The following is a 23963-nucleotide window of genomic DNA, read 5'->3' as shown; positions in this document are numbered from 1 at the left end:
TGAAACCTTAGAGAAGTATTTGAAAAAAAAAAAAAATATGTGTTTTGAAAAAGTTAAGTTGAACTAATAAGATTTAAATTTGAAAACGTGTTTGATAAAATTATTTTTTAATCCCTTATATTTGTTAATTTAGTTAAATACTCTTTATAATAAAAGTTTTAAAATTAATAAAAATACTCTTATCCATCCATTAAATGTTGATAGTTGACTGTTGAGAATATGTGGAATATGTGGATGGATGAAAGTGTTTTTATCAATTTATAAATTTTTATTGTTGAGGGTGTTTAGTTAAATTAATAAACTTAAAGCGTAAAAAAATTAAATATTTTAAATTGAATAAAATAAGATTGAATTTTCACAATAATATATTTAGGGTAAGAATGGCATCTACCTTTTCAAACAAAACAGGAAACAAAATATATATATTGCTTTTGGTTCTGGATGACTAGGAGGGCAGGGTTCTTTGTCTTCGTTCAGGCTTGATCAGCGACGCACGATGCACAGTTAGTGTCTTAGTGAGCCACATTCATTCAAGCTTGTGCCAAATCTATTTGGCACATGCAATATTATATTATTACTAATTTAATATGCACTGTAACATTTATTAGTTTCGTTTGACAAACAAGATCAAAACTCACTACTTTGGTAACGTTATGTGTTGATTGTTTGCATAAATCCACTGTTTAGGTAATCGAAATGAGATTTCACCTTGTGTTTATGATATAATTTTAACGTAATTTCAACATTTAAACATCATTCATTTCTTTATTTATCTTTTTTAATGATTAGACGTGTTTGGGTCAGTTTATGTACACCTCAACTAATTTCTCGAGATTTTAAAACTATCGGTCGGATAAAAGTTTTAGTAGCTATCCTTATTAACAACCGATGAGAGACTCAAATTCAAACCTCTTAAATAATACATCTAAGAATCCTTATTGAATTGTTCGATTACTCAAAGTCAAAGATAGTTAATATTATTCATTTCATCTAAAAAGTGTATCATTTAGATTATTTATCTCAAATGTATTAGAAAACTGTCACACACCCTTTTCCGAGCATAATAAATTTCAGCCTCATGAAAGTTATGAGATAGAAATTAATTTTGTTAATGAGATACTTAGGATAATAACATTTTCATCTAATCTCTGTACGGATGACTGCTTTTGGGAATATTAGATGGTTTAAGGGCAACGGAAGTCTGATGAAACTGGATTCCAACGAAATGAGCACGGTAGAATTTGGGCTCCCCAGTTGGCCCAAATATGTATCCACCTGATTCCAATATTGACAGATTCAGCACTTGTAATTGTATATAGTATAGCTATGTTTAAATATATTTAACAATTTTATTTTAAAATTGCTTTCACGATTAAAAAAAAAAAAAAAAGCACTCCCAAATTATTTGTATTCCTTAATTACGTCTGCGATCTGATGAACACATACCTTCTGGTTTGTCTGAAGTAAATAAGTGGATTATTACTTTATAATAATATAATTGGTGCCTTTGTTTCACCGAATTTTTTATTATTAAAAAGATAAGATTACCATTAAGATAAATTACCTTTAAGATTAATAGAAGAATGTTATACTAATATATTTGGTTAGATTAGTAAGTATAAATAATTAATATTTTGGTTAAGAGGAATAAAATATTATCGAGGGATTTTTAACAAAATACACTCAGCCAGCCACCACTGCCGGTCATCGTCGACAGTCATTGGAATGTTGCACGACTGATCGGATCTGGCTATTGTCGACAGTCGTTGGAATGGACCAGATTAGCATGGATTTGGCCAAAAAGTTGGATCCATTTTGGACCGAAAACGGCTTAGAATGGATCTAGTTGTTTTTTACTAGATCCACAACCATCTAGCCATTTTTGGGCCGAAAACGACTAGATTAGTGCACGACTGGTCAGATTCGATTGGTCATCCGCCGTTTCGATAACTGCTAACAGCGGCCGGCGGTGGTGGTCGACAGTTGGTAGTTGTCTTAGGTGGTTAGAGGTATTTTGGGTATTATTCATATAAATAGTGAGGGTAATTCTATCTAAAAAAATAATATATGAGGTTAAATAAGTCATTTTGCACATTTGAGTTAATTGTTATTTAGTAGACATATGAGGGCTTTTGTGTCCAAAATGTTTATTAATTAAAGGTAAAATTAGTACGAACAGTTGATTACCTTGGTAATGGAAAAAATACCCTCCCAGACGGTAATCGAATTACCCCTGTTTTTGCTTATAGTAACCACTATTGACATTTAAAGTTTAACATAATCTTTTATTACTTGACACCCAAACGTAGTAATTTCCAAAAAATAAGACAAATTATCGATGTTATCCTTTATGGCCCTGAAACAAACGCGCCCAATGAGTAAACAACATTTTCCCTACCCAAATAATAGCTTAATGACATTTTTCCACCTACAGACTTTTAAAAATACCATTTTACTAACAAAATTTATATTATGTTTCCGATTCCGACATCGTTGCAATCTCATACCATCACTATTCTTTTTCCCGATCATCACTCATCGAAACCCCTTATATACTACTCTTGCCGACCCCGCCAATCACCAACAATTGAGCAATTAGAGTTTGCACATTCGCCTTTCTCAAGTCAAATTCTGATCAATCCCAACCATAAAAGTCCAATATTCTACCACCAAAAGACTCATCACTCTCCTACCAAAAGACTCATCAGTCTCCCATTTTCAAAAATCTCAATTGTCTAGACTGAGTTTGCTCTCTGTTCGCCATCAAAATATAAATTTAGATAATAAAATGATATTTTAGAAATTGGTGGTGGGTGAAAAAGCATCATTAAACCATTATTTGGGTGGGAAAAACTACTTAACTTTAAATAATTGAGTTGTCATCACTGTGCGAGGTGTCGGTTGACAAATTAGGCACTAGAACGATATGTCATCTAGTTAAATCCTCAAGTCGTTTGCACTTTGCAGTATGTTTCCTTATTAAGATGATGTTTTAGCAGCGGGTGGTGTGCCNTATATATATGAATTGAAGAACTCTTTCTTCTATTATTTATGATATATACATACAAGACAAAATGCTCTGAAACCGACAACATGAATGGTTTCTAGGGCATACACTAATATACATTAACATTTTTGGCCTTCGATTTGGCCAAAAACGGCTAGATTGGTGCATGGTTGGCCATGTTCGGTTGGTTGTCCGCCGTTTCGACGATGCCAACAGCGGCCGGCGGTGGTGGCCGACGGTCGATAGTTGTCTTAGGTGGCTAGGGGTATTTTGGGTATTATCCATATAAATAGTGAGGGTATTTCTATCTAAAAAAATAATATATGAGGTTAAATAAGTCATTTTGCACATTTGAGCTAATTGTTATTTAGTAGACATATGAGAGCTTTTGTGTCCAAAATGTTTATTAATTAAAGGTAAAATTAGTACGAACAGTTGATTACCTTGGTAATGGAAAAAATCACCCTCCCAGACAGTAATCGAATTACCCCCGTTTTTACCTATAGTAACCAGTAACCACTATTGGTATTGAAAGTTTAACATAATCTTTCATTACTTGACACCCAAACATAATAATTTCTGAAAAATAAGACAAATTACCGGTGTTATCCTTTATGACCCCGAAACAAATGCAACCAATGAGTAAACAACTTTTTCCCCACCAAAATAATGGCTTAATGACACTTTCTCACCCACAAACTTTTAAAAATACCATTTTACTAACCAAATTTATATTATGTTTCCGATTCTGACATTGTTGCAACCACATATCACTACTATTCTCTTCTTCGATCATCACTCACTAGAACCCCTTATATACTACTCTTGTCAACCCTGTCAATCACCAGCAATCGAGTAATTAGAGTTTACATAGTCACCCCTCTCAAGTCAAATTTTGATCAATTTCAATCACCAAAATTTAACATTTTACCACCAAAAGACTTATCGGCTTCCCCTTTTAAAAATTCTAATTGTCTGAATTGAGTTTGCTCTCTATTCGCCACTAAAATATATATATAGATAGTAAAATTGTATTTTAAAAGTCGTGGGCGGGAAAGTATAATTAAGCCATATTTGGGTGTGAAAAAGTACTTAACTTTAATATAATTGAGTTGTCATCACTGCGCGAGGTGTCGGTTGACAAATTTGGCACTAGAGCGATATGTCATCTACTTAAATCCTCGAGTCGTTTGCATTATGTTTCCTTATTAAGATGATGTTTTAGCAGCGGGTGGTGTTCTCACTCATGGCTCTACTCCCTTCCCTCCGTTCGATCATCAAACCACCACCGCCACTACTCTCCTTAGCTTCACTTTTCTTCCACAAATGCAAACTCTCAATACCAACTGCCACTAACATTTCCTCATCTCTTAAACCCAAAGCCCCAAACCCCCCGAAACATAACACCCTAGTATTCAAACCAGACGAACGCTTCCTTGCTGCTAACGGTGGGACTCAGGAGAAGTTTGAGAGTTCCAGGACTATTGCCGCAATTGTCACTTCCATGGGTGGCCCACCTGGCGCTGTGGGGATTGTACGGCTGTCGGGGCCCAAGGCCGTCGATGTCGTTGGCCGAGTGTTTAGACCCCTCAAGACAAGGAAGAGGAAGACTTCCTGGCGGCCCACTACTCATGTTGTTGAGTACGGTGTCGTTTTAGATGCTCAAGGGGAAGTTGTTGATGAGGTATTAAAATGTTTTATGTCCATTCTGGTTGATTTCGAACCTCGTCAATTGATGCTCTTTTTGGGTATTAATGATGAAAGAGTAAAAATTAAAATAATAATTTTAACAAATTAAAATAATAATTTTAACAAATTAAAATGAATGACATAATAGTCACTCCGATGAGACTAGTTCATTTGTAGAGTTAGTTCGTGCTTGTGATATGAAGAAAAACTTGAGGCTTTTCATTTCAATTTATCATTTTTAAGCTGTATTAAAATTGAAAAAGAAAAAGTATTTGTGGATAATTTGACATATCGAACACTTCTCTGTTTTATGAAGTCAATTGTCATTTAGAATGTTGGATTTATAATGGTTTTCTTTAGAATATAGTTTGGAATGAAAGTGGATAATCTGTGTTTGGTAAATTTTAGTTGCTTGAGTTTGTCTTTGTTGTGTATTTGTGCTTGTCACTGGACTAGAACGCGATTGTGCTAAGTGGAAATTTTCTTTCTTCTTTTTGTTCTCTTAATTATTCTAGGTTTTAGCTGTACCAATGTTGGCTCCGAGATCTTACACTCGAGAAGATGTGGTTGAACTTCAGTGCCATGGTAGTGACGTATGCTTGCGTCGTGTGTTAAGGGCTTGTTTAGAAGCTGGAGCGAGCCTTGCTGAACCAGGTTTACCGCTTTTTTTTTTTTTTAATCAAAAAAATTGTTATACATATTCATTATCAGATTATATCAACCAACTGTGAGATCTGGGTTTGTTTTTTCATCACCCCTGGATAGCTTAATTGTGTCTGTATTTAATTTTGTGGACTGTTTCTGCCTTCTACTGTTTTGAAGAGTACAATGTTGGTCCCTTTGTTGGGACGTTCAAAAGAACTCATTATCTTTTATGTCTCATCTGTCAAGATGATGTTATTATAGGTAGGAATGAGAAATTGATAGTTAGATCTGGAGTTATAATCTGATGGCCATGTTAATAGCCTCAAATTTGGTAGATTGGATTTTAACTATCCAATGTAGAACTTGAGTGTTTAGTGGACAGACATTGCTATTGGTTCTGACTTTTATGTATCTCTGTGTTAAGTAGGTAATACACTCTAATAGTAGTGGTCGCACAATCTTGTTGTAGCAGCATTCGATTGTCAATACTGTAAAAATGTTGTTATTCTTGTGCCTTCTACAAATGGATACGTATACGTATCCACAGTTGCAAAATGTATGTACTTGCATGTTCAACCACATACAGTTCTTCTTATGTTTGCTCTTCCTGACCAGTTCACCCTCATTGCCGTTAATGACTGGTTAGACCTATCTGTAGCTGAAAATCTTGGGAAATTAATGTGTACTTGCATGCTTACTCACATTCAGTTACTTTCCTTGTTTTCTATTTCAGGTGAATTCACTCTGCGTGCCTTTCTTAATGGCCGCTTAGACTTATCTCAAGCTGAAAATGTTGAAAAATTAGTTTCTGCAAAATCTGTCGCTGCTGCAGATGCAGCTTTGGCAGGAATCCAGGCATGTTTCCCTTACAGAAATTATATGTCAATTGCAGTTATTTCTTAGTTTGACATACTCTAGTGCATTAAAAATCTGGGACAGCTAGAAATGTAAATTCATTTCCTATTTCAGTTATCTTAGCTTTCAGTGGCATCAGAATAATGGGCCCTTAATAATTTGTTTCTTTTGGCAGGGAGGCTTTTCTTCTTTGGTCAAATCACTGAGAGCACAGTGCATTGAGTTGCTTACTGAGATTGAGGCTCGTTTAGATTTTGATGATGAGATGCCTCCACTAGATTTGAAAGTGATCATGGATAAAATACATGCCATGTCACAGGATGTAGAAAATGCACTGGAGACTGCCAATTATGATAAGCTTCTGCAAGCTGGATTACAGGTATAATTATGGATTATAATAAACATTTTGGCGTCATAACTCATGATAAATATTTTGGATCCTTTTATTATCTTACTATACAATAAAAGTGATTTGCTGCACAATTTTTATAGTTGTATGGGATTTTGGGACTTTGCTTAATACGCAATACTTTCATTATTGTATGGAGGGGCTCTTTATGTATCTTACTTTAGAAAAAGTATAAAATGGCCTGTGTATTTGAGGTATGTTACTGTAGATTCAGGTGCCTTCTTTAACAGGCTTCTGTTTTCTCAACCTTTTTTTATTCAAATACTTGCAGATAGCAATCGTTGGCCGTCCAAATGTTGGGAAGTCAAGCATTCTTAATGCCTGGAGCAAAGTATGTTGCATTAAGATTTTTCTTTTCCCCTTTGCTAGCAGGTGGTTACTTTTTGGCATGAGAATTACTTGTCCTCATGATTAATATATGTGGAGTTATCATTTTAATTTTGTTTTGGCATTTGCTGCTTAATTTTGATTTCCTGGACACATAATATGCACAAGTAATGCCTTCGGGTAAAGTAACTGCTTCTTGTTTTTGATTGAGATGCCCTATCTATTAGGGCCGTTCGTAACAGACATGTAAAATTTGTGTTATGAAACATCTGTACAGAAGTGTGGGCTGTATGGCTTTTATGCCAGTATTTGGAAATATGAGATAATTTGAGAATTGAGTTTATGTATCAAGCACAATAACGTTGAAGGATGTTTGAAATAGAAAATGGAGATCTTTAAGTTTTATTGCTTTTTTATATGAAATTATGGCTTTTCAACATGAGAATCTTAGTTCTATGTCGGTCAGGACCTACACAGGTAGTGTATACATTACTAGTGAACATGAGATTGCCTGTTCTCAAAATAGACAAGATTGGATTATAGTAATGTCTTTTATTCCTTTGATATTTCCTTGGATATATTAGGCTGTATTAATGTGCTGCGATTAACTTTTGGAAATACTAAAATGAAATTAATTTGGATACTATTCTTCTCTCCTTTTCATTTGGCCTGCAGTGGCTCTATGAATCCAATTATAGAAACTAGGTATAACTTGAATGGAAGAAGAATTCAAAAGAAATAATATACTTTATATAACTTGCTGAAGTATTTTCAGCCCTTTTATTTGTTTATTTTCTTTTACACAACTAGAGTTCACAACACCATAGTGAATCCATGTTTTATTTTTAGCGTGTAGACTGAGAGAGCAATAGTTACAGACATTGCTGGAACAACTCGAGACGTTGTTGAAGCCAGTGTAACAGTATGTGGTGTACCTGTGACACTTCTTGATACAGCAGGCATCAGAGAAACTGACAACGTTGTTGAGAAGATTGGTAAGAGTGTTCTCTCTGTATGAACTTGATCTTGAAAGTTGAAACCACCTTTTGTGAAGTGACTAAGTTGAATTGTTGTAATTTGGAGAAATTTTGGAGATCAGTTCTAGATATTTGTTGGAAATGTTATATCATGCCTTGCTCAATATTTTTAAGAAGTTCATTCATTACTTGGTGTGTGACAATTGTAATTTCCCTTGCAGGTGTAGAGAGATCTGAAGCTGTAGCTCTGGGTGCCGATGTCATTATCATGACAGTGAGTGCGGTTGATGGGTGGACTTCAGAAGACACCAGACTTCTTGATAGAATTCAATCTAATAAGGTATGAACTAGTCATCAGTCTCATTGGTTTATGTAAGTTACTTGGTAGTCATCGTGGTCACCAATTTAAGATCATGTTGGTATATCATTTTTCCGTTGTTATGTGTGATCATCAGTCGCTCTTTGGAATTGCAGAAATCGAGTGGATCTTCCACCCCAATGATTCTGGTGATAAATAAAATAGACTGTGCTCTGTCAGCATGTACGGATTGGGTCAATAGAAATGGCAATCCTTTTAGCAAGCATGTTTCCACCTGTGCTGTTACTGGTGAAGGAATACAAGATTTGGAGACAGCAATCTCAGAGATTGTGGGTATCAACCAGATTCCAGCAGGTGGACGCAGATGGACTGTGAACCAGGTTAGCAACTACTGATGTGAATTTAACTCTTTTCTTTCCGAATTATTTTATGTTCTTGAGTGCCAAAATTTCCTAGATCATCATGCATTAATTACTCAGATCTGGGAGTCCTGGTTTAGTCCAAAGAGTTTTTTGAGTTGCATCAAGACTCGTTGCGATGGCGTAACTCTTTAGCTCTATGGGCCAGCTAAAACTTAGCTTGTGGGATTAGGATTATCAAGAACATCTTCTAACATAAATTTCTTTGTTGATTTTGTTGAGCAAAAAATGGAAGGGTGAAATGTTAGATTCAATTATGGGCTGATGGTTAGTTTTTTTTTTTTTTTTTTTTCTTTTAGAGACAATGTGAGCAACTTGTGAGGACGAAGGAGGCTCTTGTAAGGTTAAAATCATCAATAGAAGAGGAAATGCCTCTGGATTTTTGGACTATTGATTTGAGGGATGCTGCATTGGCCCTTGGGCAGATCAGTGGGGAAGACATCTCTGAGGAGATATTGTCCAACATTTTTGGCAAGTTCTGCATTGGTAAATAGATAACATTTGATCATGTAATAGGATCATTTAAAGCACAAGATTTTGCTTATATTTTCCGAAAAAATTACGGGGCTGATTATAACACTGAATCTTATTGTAGGAGGGTCCAAAAGCATCGTGCACAAAATTTTGATGATAATGACCTTTTTAATCTTTCGTCACAATGTTAGTAAAGCGCCTTTGTTTGTTAGTATTGTACTGCAACATTTGTGGACCCTTTGTTTATTGTTTTTCACCTCCGAATAAAATAATATAAACTAGTGAGTGATGTTATTGACCCGCAAGATCCTTTATAAAATTCCGAGTTACTGGTATCCGGAAAAGCTTCAACATGACTCACCACACCATACGTATGGTGAGTCATCCTCTTATGCATGGTAATACCTGTTTTAACATCCAAATCTAAATCTTCGATGTTCATTCCATCTGGCATCTTCCAATCAAATTTGTAAAGTAGATTAGCAAGTGCAAGCTCCACTGTCGCAAGTGCTATATCCATTCCTGGACACATAATTTCTTCGCCCAGCACTGAAGGGGATAAACCCAAAGTGTTGCCCTTTAAAGTCGATACAATTACCAATTAAATTCATTTGGGTATTCCCAAGCGTGAGGATCCCTTCCTGCCGCCCATGAATTCACAAAACGGGTGTTTTAGGAGGTATTTTATGCCCCTTTATGGTGCAATTTTCAGATGCTGCTCTTGGAATTGGCGGTTGCAATCTTATTGTTTCTTTCACTAGAGCTTTATGATAGGGTAGTTTCTGAGCATCATCTTCATCTACAAAACCCTTGTTCCCAATCGAGTATCTAATTTCTTCTTGAGCTTTCTTCATAGCACTAGGATTCTTCACTGCGTGGGTCATGGCCCAAATCACAGTAGCAACTGTGTCTGTTCCACCGACAGATACACTCTGCAAAAACATAACTAATTAAATCATTAAGAGTAAACGACATATTCCCACCCAAGGTTTGACGAAATCCTAAGTTAGTATCACTGGTTTTATTTATTCTAGATTCCCACCCTTAAAGTAACAGTGTTATGAATTTTTAGGGTTTAGAGGGTACAATTACCATAATGCCCTTAACCCTAAATTAATTAAAATTATGTTTTAACCCCTAAAATAGTAGAATTGCAAAACTTACCATTTTATTTTTAAATTATATCAAAAACACCCTCGGTCACTATACACCCTCACCGGAAATAGCCCGATCTGGGCTATTTCCGACGACGTCGAACCCCCTGGTCACCTCCATCACCATCACCTTCCCCGTAGTCCGTCGTCCAAAACCCCTCTGGTTCCCGACTCATTTGCCCCTCCAATCGCCGGCACCGTTAGGCTTAGGGTTTCGGTGTTCTTCACCGGATTACGGTCAATTAAGACAGTGAAAATCCAATTGGACACCACCAATGCAACCACCGTCCCCAAATCTATAAAACCCCTATGTCCCCAGCAACCGTTTCGTCGTCATTCGCCGGCCGAGAGTTCGTGTTCATCGGCCGTTTTTCGTTGCCGTGGCCGGAGATCGGCAAGTGATGAGAGGTTGTGAATGGTATGGTTTTGTAGAGGGGAGGATGGGGGTTCAAATGGTGGTGACTAGGGTGATTTTGGGTGGAAGAATAGCCAGAAAAGAGTGAAAAACATTGGGAACGACAGCTGCTAACGTGCACCAGAGGACTGTTAGAGGCGGTGGTCTGCTAACGTGCGCCGCCCATGTAAAATGACCAATTTACCCCTTTACCGTTACATCAAACGTTTTTCCGTCACTTTAAGGGTGGGAATCTGGAATAAATAAAACCAGTGGTACTAACTTGGGATTTCGTCAAACCTTGGGTGGGAACATGTCGTTTACTCAATCATTAATATCAAGAATATAATATTTCCATTTAAAGCTACAAAAGAATATACCAGTAGATTACCTTGAATAATTTCAAAACTTTAAAAGGGTAGTTTTCTTATAGCGTCATCGTTATCTTTTTATTTAGTTGTTGTAATTAACGCAATTTTTAATTTGACGTGAATTTGTGGGGAGTGTTGAATTATCAGGATCTCCTTGTACTGTAGTAAAAGAACTTTCAAATAAATAAAACCTCGACCGTGAGTCCATGGCTTCAACTAGAGAGCATTAATATTAATTACACAGAATCCATAAAATTATATGTTAGAAACATGTGGCTGAGTATCTAAAGTTGAGCGAATAATGCTAGTCTTACTCACCTTTGTAAATATAAAACATAGTACGGATATCATAAGTATAGTATGTGTACCATATTTCATTTTAATAAAGGTGAGTAAGAGAAGTGAGTAAGGGGAGTGAATAAAACTAACATTTTTCAAGTTGAGCAGGTTACATGAGACAAAATATCTTTCTAAAAGTGAACCATTATATGTCCAAGGTCTAATAATGAAATATTTTTCGGAACTGTTCTTTAACGCTATTATACCCTGTCCAACCAACAATGCAAAATGCCTCGACTTCTTAAAATGTGTATCGGTCAGATAGCAATGAATCAAAACACTTATTTTTACACTATTTCAAAAACCCAATAACTCAATCATACGGATATATAAATTACATATTTTTCCATCCTAGCAGGAAAGAGGAAAGTAATACTCAATTTTAAAGACAGTAAACAAAATTTCATACTTGATCTGATAGATACATATAGAATTATGTGGAAAGTTGTACTTGATGAAAGTCGTATGTACCCTGATATGAATCTTTCATATCTTTCAAGAGTAATTTTGTTAAAGTTATCACTTAACCTAAGATTAATATTTAAATTTAACAACTTGGTTTAGATACTCTAACAATTAAGTTTTCACAAAAAGAGTCCATTATCAATATTTATGTGATAATTTGACTTTAGTGGAAAATAAAAATTAAATCATTTCAATTAATGTATATGTTGATGCATTTATAAATTTGTAAGCTATCTATTTGACCCAGGAAACTTAAACTATAAGAGATCAAAACTCAGTATTAATTTTTAAGTCTGACAAATCTCAACATACTATATATATAAACCAAAATAATATATATATATATATTAACCGTAGGAGCTGATAATATTTTCATTTAAAACATTAACTTAATGGATTACATTTTGTTATGCCTGGAAAAGTTGGGCTGACGTAGAGCCCGGTCAGCGCAATTGGTCAAGGTCTGGACAGATCCTACAACCATTCAGGCGCGGCCACGTCACATGTTGGCGTGAGCAGCATGCTCCTGTTAGTACAGTGGGTGCACGCCAGACTGACAAAAGGCTAGAGGTCGTCCACGTGTCCAATCCCTGCATAAAGCGAGGAGATCGCGCAAGTAGGTGAATAACGGGACGTAAAGGAAGATTTGCACGGAACCTGACCCCTTTTTACGGATTCAGTAATGATTACCTCAATGTATCCCACTATAAATAGAGAGCTTCTCTCCCGTTTGTGGGATTCGCTCATTTTTACTCTTGATTAGCTATCTTTTCTCTGTAATATCTCTCTCTCTCTCTCTCTCTTATTTGTATTCTCATCAGCTTGCTAAGCCGCGACCTAATCCTTTAATTATAAATACAATATCAGTGGACGTAGGATTTGCTTGGTCAAGCATCCGAACCACTTTAAACATTGTCTTGCCATTATTTACATTCTCAATCCCCTATTCACGTGTGTCTTCTAGGCTAGCTCAACATTTCACACGTGCGGTTAGTTGGTGTCAAAATCACGCATCAACAGTTTGGCGCTAGAAGGAGGGTCTGATTTAGTATTCGTCTTTCATCAGGAGAATCTCTGACTAACTGGTCCTACAACAGCAAATGGCCAGTTGATTCAAACCTGAGCGAACCAGTCATGGTGCTGAGGAGATCCCCCAAGTACAGGAGGACACTTCTCCCAAGGTGCCCTTAATTCCACAAAATGTCGCGGGGGATATCCTTTCAAGTTCACAACTTGATCCTGCCATCAGAAGCTACCTGGAGAGGTTCTACAATACTCTCTAAATGGTCAACTGAAGGTTAGACCGGGGCGTGCCACCCGAATTAGCTGGGGCGGTGCAACTGCAAAAAAGGCCTGCAGGTCATGCAAAAGTGGAAGAAGGGCAATAGCTCAACCTGCGCGCACTGCAGCGCGTCGAAGAAGGGTAAGCAAGTGGCGAACAGCGGGCCTAAGGGCTCCAAAGGACTGGCAAACACCGACCACGTCCCAATTAGAATACCCGTGGCATTAAGACTCAGCGAAAAGTCACAGCCCGAGCCGTCCCATGCCACATTGCATGAACACCCCCATAAAAGTGCTGGACGGGGCGATTCTCATCACCGCCAGAGAAACGATCCTGGTCGTCATCGTGCAGGAGGTTCCCACACTTTGCGGGGCAGTTTGTACCACTACGGAGGTCGTGAAAATTCCCTGCACCATTCATCGCCATCACACGACTCTAGCCAACGTGTGTCAAGGGCGGCTAGAACTGACAGCCAAGGCGAAGAGGAATTCGACCTCTGGACTTTCCTCAACCGCAATCGCGAAGGGCGAACTCGCATGGGTGAAAGCAATCTCCAAATAGCTCCGCTGCCTTAGATTAAGGAGTTGCAGCAAGCTCTAGATCAGTTAAAAGCTCAGCAAAATGAGCAAGGGCAGGTCGCAGCGGCGTCTCCCTTTTCTCTGATGGTATTAGCCGCCCCTCTCCCATCAAGATTTAGAATGCCTGATATGCGGGCGTTCGATGGAAATTCTTATCTGCAGGATCACTTTTATGAATTCAACGATCTAATGGAACTTCACCAGGTTTTAGATGTGGCAAAGTGTCATTGTTTGGCAGTAACTCTAACCTCTCATGCCAAACGATGGTTCAGGTCGCTCCCAGCGGGATCGATCAACTCGTGGCCTCAGATCAGCGCGACGTTCCCGAGGCATTTCCAAGCAAACCGAAAGTTCTCAATGCCTTTAAGCTACCTCAGCAATATAAGGCAAGAGAGGGATGAATCCCTCCAAACGTACATCGATCAATTCCACAGAGAACTCAATAAGGTAGCTCACACTCTTGAAGAGTTTGTTTGGACTCTCATCATAGTGGGAGTTCGCCCACAGACCGACCTGTGGAAAGAGTTACAGGCTGAAGATGATGTTTCCCTCACCCGCTTCTATAACATCGCGGAGAAGTACCTCCGTATTGAAAATTCAGTGGTAGTGTCCACCGTCGTGAACCCTGCGCTTCAGGTAGTGCGCCTGGTCGGGGGGAAAGTAGGAGAGTTGATCGCAGATAGGCTACTGACGATCAATGAAAAGGAAAAAAACCGTGCTATGAGCCCAAAAAATCTTATGCATCAGTTCCTCGTCGCGATCGCTACAGAAATTAGTATACGCCTTTGAATGCATCTGTATCAACCATTCTTGACAAATTAGAAGAAGCCAGCTTGCTTGGAGAGCCTGAGCCCATGAAAAATCCCCTATCAACCAGGAATAGTAAAAAATACTGTCGCTTTCATTAGGATAATGGGCATCACACCGATGAGCGTCGAGCTCTCAAACAGGCGATCGAAGATCTCATTAAGCAAGGGCATTTCAAGGAATATATTGATGACTCTACTCCTGCATAAGAGAAAAATCAAGGGGAACTAGGAAAGAAGCGTCATGATCGCAAAGACATTTGCAGCGTCGGAATGATCTTCAGGGGACCGCACTTCGCGGGGAACTTGCGAGGTGCCTAGGAAAGATATACTCGCGCAACTCATCATGACCCCATCAGTGTGATGAGCACGTCGCAGCGACCACCAAAGGTTCGCAAGGAGGAGGAAATTACCTTCTCCGAAAAGGATGCAACTCGATTGCATCATCCCCATGATGACACTCTTGTGATCACGCCCCTGATAGGGTGCTACGACGTCCACAGAATGTTGGTAGACAACGGAAGTGCTGTGAACATCCTGTTCTAGATAGCTTTCGAAAGAATGAATTTAGACGAGGCCGACCTGAAGCTTGCCTCGATCCCCCTATATGGTTTTACAGGGGACCACCTGATCCCCAAAGGAACGATCTTGCTTCCAGTCACACTGGGTGACTTCGACAAGGTGACCAAGGTAACTGAGTTCTTGGTAGTGGATTGCCCTTCCGCTTTTAATGGTATCCTTGGGCGACCTTTACTGAGGAATTTCAAGGCGGTCACTTTGATATATCATCTAAAGATGAAGTTCCCCACCCCGACGGGGATAGGGGAAGTCAGCGGATCTCAGAATACATCTCGCGACTGTTATGTAAAAGCAGTGTAGATGGTGTGCAAAGGGAAAGACATCTCGCGTGGCATTCCCCGGTAGGCAATGGCGATCAACCGGATCGAGTCGCAGCTTGGCCCAACTGAGGATAATATGGATCCTCGTATTCAGGAATGCTCTTCCAGTGGGCCAGTTGAGGATCTATCTGACGTGTCGGTCGACCAGAGTGAGCCAAGCAGAGTGCTAAGATTAGGAGGAATCTTAACTCCCAGCTCGTCACCGAACTGACCAGCTTCCTCAGAAGGAATATCAATGTGTTCGCATGGTCGCATGCAGATATGGTCGGGATCTACTCGAATATTATTTGCCATGCCCTAAACATCGACAGTGAAGCCAAGCAGGTTTGCCAGAAGAGAAGGGCGATGGATCCGGAGCAATATGCTGCCTTGAAACTTGAGGTAGATAATCTCCTTTGGAATGGATCTATCCAAGAAGCTCTCTATCCGAGCTGGGTTGCCAACCCAGTTCTAGTAAAGAAGCCCAACGAAAAATGGCAAACCTGTGTCGACTTCACCGACCTCAACAAGGCATGCCTAAAAGATAGTTTTCCCCTGCTCAGAATCGACCAGCTCGTGGATGCCACTTCCGGGCATGAGCTACTAAGTTTTATAGACGTGTACTCGGGATACAATCAAATTCTGATGTACGTGTCGAACGAAGAGCATACATCCTTTGTCACATATCGGGGACTATACTGCTATAAAGTTATGCCCTTCAGCCTTAAGAACATTGGAGCAACTTACCAGCAGTTGGTTAACCAAATGTTCTCCGAACAGATCGAAAAATCGATGGAGGTCTATGTAGATGACATGCTAGTCAAGTCGCATGTCGCTTCGGATCACATAGTGCATCTTGCTGAGATGTTCGACATCCTCCGGCAATACAGAATGAAGCTAAACCCCCTCAAGTGCTCATTCGGAGTATCCTCGGGAAAATTCCTAGGATACATGGTTAACCAAAGGGGAATAGAGATCAACCCCGAGAAAATCCAAGCTCTCCTCAATATGAAAAACCCGACCAACAAAAAGCAGGTCATGAGCCTTAATGGGCGAATAGCGGCACTCAATCGATTCATATCGAGGGCAACAAATCGTTGCTTGCCATTCTTCAATGTTCTAAGGGCCAATAAAAAGTTTGTGTGGACTCCCGAGTACGAACAGGCATTTCAGAGTATTAAAGAGCACTTTGGGAAACCACCTCTTCTGTCCAAGCCTCTTCCGCAAAAGATCCTCCTCCTGTATCTGTCCATCTCTTAGTTCGTGGTCAATGCAGCCTTAGTTCGGGAAGAGAACAGGGTTCAATGGCCAGTGTATTATGCGAGCAAGCGTCTGTTAGATGCCGAGATGCGGTATCCAAAAATGGAACAATTAGCTTATGCCCTGTCGATCGCTTCCAGAAAGTTGCGACCTTACTTCCACGCTCATACGATCCATGTAATGACCAATTACCTGCTCAGGCAGGTTCTCCAGAAACTAGAGGCATCGGGTAAATTGCTTAAATGGGCCATGGAATTAAATCAGTTCGATATGAAGTACAAACCGAAAACAACTATCAAAGGGCAGGCTGTTGCCAACTTCATATCAGAATTCTCATATCACCCGACGAATGAGTCAGAGCAATAGCCCAGCGAAGTCATTCAGGAAACTGCTCAAAATCTATCGACCTGGAGCCTCTACGTCGATGGATCATCGAATAGAAAGAGGGTCGGAGCAGGTCTTCTCCTTTTGAGTCCCGAAGGGGCTCCCATTCATGGCATTCTCCGATTTGGTTTTAAGGCAACCAATAATGAGGCCGAATATAAAACTCTGCTCGCTGGACTGTAATTGGCTAGAAAAATGGGTGCAATCATGATCAGTATCCACAGTGACTCCATGCTGGTCGTTAACCAAATTTTGGGGGAATACCAAGCCAAGGAAGAAAATATGATCAGCTATCTGAAGAAAGCTAAGGCCGCACTCAAGCCGTTCAAGCACTTTATGATCATGCAGATTCCTAGAGATAGTAACTCTGTAGCAAATGCTTGGTAAGGATAGCCTTGTCGTTGGATTTAGATGCACCGGAAAACATTCCTGCTCGGTTCATCGAGACCCCCAGTATCAGCCCAATCGAACAAGCCATGAATGTAATAGAATCAGTTTCCTGGATGACCCCTATCATTCAGTATCTCAGAGATGGGACCTTGCCTGACGACAAGGTCGAGGTAAGGACCCTGCGAACAAGATTTGCTTGTTACACCCTCATCAGAGATCAGCTGTACAGGCAAAGGTTTAGCGCCCGTCTCCTCCAATGCGTAACTGACGAAGAGGCAGATTACATCATGAGGGAGATACATGAAGGGATTTGCGATAATCACACCGCCGCACAATCTCTCGTCAACAAAGTTGTTCTTCAAGGGTACTACTGGCCTCTAATCCAAGAAGACACATACAACTTTGTTAAAAGGTGTGACAAGTGCCAGCGGTTCGTGAACATACCGCGAGTTCCTTCCCACCAACTGATAACCATGACCAGCCCCTGGCCATTCTCCATGTGGGGAATCGATCTCATCGGTCCCATGCCAGTTGGTAAAGGGGGAGTCAAGTATGTCGTGGTCGCGGTGGATTACTTCACCAAGTGGGTCGAAGCAGAACTGTTAGCCGTGATCACGACCAGAAAGCTCAAGGATTTCGTTTTCAAGAACATTGTGTGTCGCTATGGGATTTCTCATACTCTCGTCTCAGACAATGACAAACAATTCGACAATGAAGAATTCAAGTAGTTTTGCGACGAGCTGGGTATTCATAAAAAAATTGCCTCAGTCGCAAGGCTATAGGCTAATGGTCAAGTTAAAGCTGTCAACAAAACCATCAAGCACACTCTTAAGGCCAAGCTTGGTGCGACCAAGGGGAATTGGGCTGACGACCTCTCCGAAGTCCATGGGCATACAGGACAACTCCGAGAAACTCTACCTCAGAAACCCCTTTTTCGCTAGCATACGGCTGTGAAGCGATGATCCCTGTGGAGGTAGGAACCGGTTCACTTCGGAGGGACCTGTACAACGAAGCCGACAATGAAGCGTTAATGTGCGCAAGTCTAGACCTAGTTGAAGAACATCGTAGCAAGGCTCAGTTAAGAATAACAACCTATTAGCAATGCGCAAAGAGGTTCTTCGACTCTAAAGTCAGGAGAAGAGACTTCCAGGTCGAAGACATTGTTTTGAAGGAAGTTCTTCTCGGTACTAGAGAACCAAGTGCGGGAGTTTTGGGACCAAACTGGGAAGGCCCATACCGCATCGCCAAAGTGATAGGACCGGGAACTTATCATCTCAAAATGCTGAATGGTTCCGAAGTACCCCGAGGTTGGAATGCTGAGCATCTCCGACCTTATTATCAGTAATTCCGAGCTCAATTATTCCCTTGTGAATGTCGGTTTAAATTTTTACAATCTTTGTAATAACAAGTGTACAATTCTGATCATTTGTAATCATTTTCCCACATATATACAATTCTGTTCGTATCAACTTGTACCAATATTATTGTAAATAGTTAAAATGCGATCTCATATGTAAAAGAATGCGGAAATTGTAAATACTCATGAAAGAATGTGAAAAGCACTATCTTTATTAATGGAAAAAAGGAAAGTACATAAGCATAATGGGAGAAAACAAGAGAAGCGGATCACCGATCCTCTCCCCCAGGCTGGTCGCCGGCAGCCTGACCAGGCGCGAATTCTTTGGGAGTGAACTCAGCCTGTTCATCTTCTAGGTCGGGCCCTTGAGTCGCTTCCTCAGCTTCAACCTACGCCATGGAAGCGAGCGCGCTCCGGTAATCCTCAGGGAGGTCGGACAGATCCATCTTGGGATTCTTTGAAAGAAGGTCAAAGATAGACTGAATCGTCCATTCTGCAGCCCTATTTTTGATTTCCGCCTCTTGCTGTTGCATCTTCGCAGTTAGCGAAGTGACGCAACCCCGAGTAAAGTGGAGCTCGGCCTCTAGCTTTGATCGTTGCTTCTCGGTATTCTCCTACAGCTCGCCCCTATCCAGTTCTGCTTGTGAGGCCCGCTCAACTGTCGCTTTCAGCTCTTGGTCTTTCTCACCAGCCTCCTTGGTGAGTCTGGCCACCGTCCTTCAAAGCTTGTTCATCTCCTCCCCTTGCCTCTCCAGCTCGACCTTCTGAAAGTCCACTATGAGAAGAGCAGCATTTCTCTCGTTCAGGTACTGGTTCGCCGAGGTGATGGACAAATCTCTCTCTACATCAGAGGCCGTCACGTCCCACTTAAGCCGCACATTCTCTTCCCTCATCTCCACCAATCCATCAGCGGTCCCGAGCTGGACCTTCTACAGAGATAGGTGCATGGAGAGAAAAGCCTGCATAGCGAAGAGAATAAAGTTAATTATTTCGCATGAGCAAATGTCTTCGCCAAGGGCAGTTCGTTTACTTGGCTCAGGTGGTGAAAGGACGTGGTCATCAGGTCCATGGTCCTGGAAGCCATGAATTGCTCGAAGACCTCTGCGAGCCTGCATTCAAGCAATGCAAAGACTACCGGCTGCAGATGGTCCGGTAGATGCCCCATTGACTCCAGGACGGGAGTACCAGTGCCCGCCGCGGGTAGAGTCCCCCCTGTTGGCTCTTTTGCCGACCTCCTCCCGGGGGCAGAGGTAGTTTTTTGCCTCACCTGTTGGCCCTCAGAAGTGATGGAGATGTCAGTCGCGCCACCAGCTGGCCCTCCCGAGCGGTAGGCTTGGTAGGGCTGCGACCTCTTTGGCTCAGCCTCCTCTTTTTCAGCTTCTAGGCTGTAGTTTTCTGCTTTGGGCAAACAATGCCCTCAAGTCAGGTCGGAGCGACCGCCAGTGTCCCCTCGCTGGAGGGACCGTTGGGAGCCGCTCCAGCTTGTCCGGTGGCGCCCCTTTGGGGGAAGGAAAATTGTCTTTGTCGCGGTGACTTGGGCACTCTGGGAGGCATGGTCGCTGCATGCGAACACCGTTAGTAAAATAGTTCGCTACGCGAAGAGTAAAAAAAGAAGTCAAGAAACTTACTCGGCAGGGTCTCTAAGGCCGCGTCTTTGTTGAAGAAACTGTATTTTCACAAGTTCGTGGTCGTCATGAGCAACCTCGTGTCGCGACTTGCCTCAGGCAGGAAATCGAAGGTTGTGATCCTATCTGGCTTCGCAAGCAGATTTAAGTTGGTTGTTTTGTTAACTGCCAAAAAAATAAACATCTCGTTAGCAAAAGACATAAATTCAATGAATTCGAAAAGAAAAAGGACCTACTCGGCTCCAGAAAGCGGCAAATGCCGTCGTGACGAAAGAAAAAGAACTTCATCTCATACGGTCCTACATTGCTCGGGTAGTTGTGTATCCCCGCTTCTATGGTAGGTCGCCTAGACAATTAGTAGGAATCCTTGTCCTTACTCTTCTTTAGGATATATGAGCATCCGAGTTCTACCACAGTTAGTTTGCCCAGGCCGTTCTCACGACAAGCGATATACATGGCCACGGCAATCATGTACGCATTCGGCGTGAGTTGCATGGGCACGATCCCGAAATGATCTAGGAACGACCTGTCAAAAGGGTGGAAAGGGATCAACCCCCCACCCTTGAAAATATCCTAGGAGATCACGACCAACCCTAATGGCGGATACCAAGCTATGCGTGTCCTATCGCAGAAGACCTCCACGCTGATAGCGTACTGGTCTACCACCCTTTCAAGCTCTTCCTCGATAAGTACCGAGAAGATCTCTCGAATGGGACCCACAGGAGCATCCTGCATGGGCGAACTAGTCCCTTCCTCGGCTCTGGTCGTTGGGGGGTCCATTCTGCTGCAGTTTGTAAAAGCGACAAGCAGGAACCATTCAGTCCTCGTACACTATTTCGTACAATGATGTGGAAAGGAAAACAAATATTTTCTCCCTTAAACCCTAGAAAAACCCTAACAGAATGCTTAAAGAGCCACCATCAGTGGACCTAACTCAACGGAGAATATTTCATCTCCACTAAGATTCCAACGGACAGTCGTTGCATGGCGAATATCGAGAGCAAAATTAAATCAAAATAGGAGAAGGGATTCGTCTTTACCTCTTGGGATGAGAAAGATTGGCTCTTTTACTCTGAATAATCTGTCAAACACCACTTTGGAAGGCAAAGAATCAAGATTCGCAAAAGTTTCTTGCTCTCTCTCTCTGAGAATGAAAGTACTGTGACTTTGCCTGAAAAGAGCTTGGGGTTTATATAGCTGAGGAAGTGGCGCTTTGGTTTTTCGAAGTCAAATGACGTTAGGGCGGAAAACACATCTGACTGTTGGTCGCGACCACGTGTCATGAATCAACGAGGAAGAGTAACCATCACGCCTCGAAAAATCAAAGCGTCATCCCCTTCCGTTGAAATACTCAAACGACGGCACGTTTTCCCTCCTCCACATTTAATGCGCCCATGTCTGCATTTAATGCTCTGATATGGAATTTCGTTTCAGTATGGCTCGCATTTAATGCGCATGGCTGGCACTTATTACGCTTAAGACACGCCTATCAGGGCAAAAGGCGCTTCATGTAATGTATCTGCTGTAAAAGCGCAACGGATAATATTCGAAGAGGTCGTTAAGAAAAACACTTCGTATCGTAAGTCGCGAGGCGGCATAACTCTTCAACCTCGTCTCACGTCGGTTGCGAAGCGATGTGATTTCTCGACCTTGACAGGTATCAGCTGCGAAGCAGCGACCACTTATCCTCTTGAAAGCTGCTAAGTGTGAACGGTTCGAAGATTCCATCCAGGTCAGATCCATCATTATAGCACTAGATACCCAAATCCAGGTTGCTGACTGTAAGGTCGAAGATCGCCTCAAGTCGCATGCGAGGAGATGTCCATTCGACCTCCTTCACAATCAAGTCGCTTCGAACAACATCTCTTCAAGCACGTCAAATCAAGACATTTGTAATTTCCAAGGTTCGATTCTCAAACCCTAAAAATTAGTGGACTTTTGTTATGCCTGGAAAAGTAGGGCTGACGTAGAGCCCGGTCAGCACAATTGGTCAAGGTCTGGGTAGATCTTGTAGCCATTCAGGCGTGGCCACGTCGCATGCTGGCGTGAGCAGCATGCTCCTGTCAGTACAGTGGGTGCATGCCAGACTGACGAAAGGCTGGAGGTCGTCCACGTGTCCAATCCCTGCATAAAGCAAAGAGATCGCGCGAGTAGGTAAATAACGGGACGTAAAGGAAGATTTGCACGAAACCTGACCCTTTTTTACGGATTCAGTAATGATTACCTCAATGTATCCCACTATAAATAGAGAGCTTCTCTCCCGTTTATGGGATTCACTCATTTTTACTCTTGATTAGCTATCTTTTCTCTGTAATCTCTCTCTCTCTCTCTCTTTCTCTCTCTCTCATTTCTATTCTCATTAGCTCGCTAAGCCGCGACCTGATCCTTTAATTATAAATACAATATCAGTGGACGTAGGATTCGCTTGGTCAAGCATCCGAACCACTTTAAACATTATCTTGTCATTATTTACATTCTTAATCCCCTATTCACATGTGTCTTCTCGGCCAGCTCAGCATTTCACACTTGCGGTTAGTTGGTGTCAAAATCACGCATCAACACATTTCTTGAAATTTCAGAAAACAAGGTGCATCAATGATTTACGTACTGTGAAACATAAACAAAGAAAAGTAATTTGGAGCCGGATTGGATTTCAATTTTCAAGGACCAAAAAGCCAGATGTTAAGTTTTAAATTAAAAAAAGAAAAAGAAAAAGAAACCTCCACTATAAGTTATTACGCATATTTTAGTCATTAAAGAGGTCATATTTCATCACCTTCAACGTGTGATCTAGTAAGCAATCACTTGCAAATAAAGAATATTCTTTCTTCCTTGCTTTTCTAATTGAAACGCGCAAAATCGAAGGATCTCTTTAAAAAATAAAATAAAATTCCTAATTCGTATCTCTTGTATCTTCTCAATGAAGAGACCGATTGAAAAGGAGTTCTTTAGGAGTATGGAATTTGTGTTGTTGCATGTATCACCATTAGCATTACTTTTTTTTTTTTAATTTTCTTGTATAGCGCCGACTTTGGTCTATAAATTGTATATTAATTAGAACTAATAAGGTTAATGGTAAATTTGGAGTTTTGGTTATTTAATTTGAAAGTTCTTGGAATTGAGAGATGTGAGGGCGAAGAGTTTTGTAAAATTGTTCCTACCTACAATGGCAGATGGATTCCAAGGCTAATTATCAAAAACCCTAATTGGACGGGAAAGGATAGATAGACAGTAAATGTTGGATATTAGAGATAACAAATGGGACGGATAAATTCACTTAAAATAAACCCAAAATGCTTTGTATAAATTCATCTTTGAAGAGAGTGGAAGTAAACTTGTAATCAAAATGTGTTTCAATATTGTTGGAGTTCCACACCAACTAGGCATGTTCAAGCTTACGAGTTTATAAATGGGGGTAATCCTCCCATTTAACAATGTCTTATTGGGTAAGGACTCAGACCCACCTTAAAATTCTATCATAAAAAAAAAAAAACTGACAAGGGAAGAGTTGAAGGAGATAGAAAAAAGAAGAAAAGCAAAGCAAAAGGAGAAGGAGAGG

The 23963-nt window shown here is 40.7% G+C and overlaps 1 protein-coding gene and 1 pseudogene across 1 annotated transcript; one reads left to right on the top strand and one right to left on the bottom strand.

Annotated features, from left to right (window-relative positions):
- Nucleotides 1-4214: 4214 nt before the first annotated feature.
- On the top strand, nucleotides 4215-9243 carry LOC116114480 (tRNA modification GTPase MnmE-like). The gene is made up of 9 exons (XM_031400627.1): nucleotides 4215-4691; nucleotides 5212-5350; nucleotides 6075-6196; nucleotides 6372-6575; nucleotides 6877-6936; nucleotides 7789-7927; nucleotides 8131-8249; nucleotides 8384-8608; nucleotides 8947-9243. The coding sequence occupies exons 1-9, from the start codon at nucleotides 4254-4256 to the stop codon at nucleotides 9139-9141; spliced, it is 1641 nt and encodes a 546-aa protein (XP_031256487.1). The 5' UTR covers nucleotides 4215-4253; the 3' UTR covers nucleotides 9142-9243.
- A 131-nt stretch (nucleotides 9244-9374) lies between these two features.
- On the bottom strand, nucleotides 9375-13552 carry LOC116114482 (annotated as a pseudogene).
- Between the last annotated feature and the right edge of the window lie 10411 nt (nucleotides 13553-23963).

The sequence above is a fragment of the Pistacia vera genome, unplaced genomic scaffold (genome assembly GCF_008641045.1).
Source record: "Pistacia vera cultivar Batoury unplaced genomic scaffold, PisVer_v2 Contig710, whole genome shotgun sequence".
Classification (NCBI taxonomy): Eukaryota; Viridiplantae; Streptophyta; class Magnoliopsida; order Sapindales; family Anacardiaceae; genus Pistacia; species Pistacia vera.
This window is presented reverse-complemented; position numbering and strand designations above follow the sequence as displayed.

Coding starts and splice junctions, on each gene's coding strand:
- LOC116114480 (XM_031400627.1), top strand. CDS start 4,254: ATGGCTCTACTCCCTTCCCTCCGTTCGATCATCAAACCACCACCGCCA. Junction 6,197..6,371: donor CAGCTTTGGCAGGAATCCAG/GCATGTTTCCCT, acceptor TTCTTTTGGCAG/GGAGGCTTTTCTTCTTTGGT. Junction 8,250..8,383: donor ATAGAATTCAATCTAATAAG/GTATGAACTAGT, acceptor TTGGAATTGCAG/AAATCGAGTGGATCTTCCAC.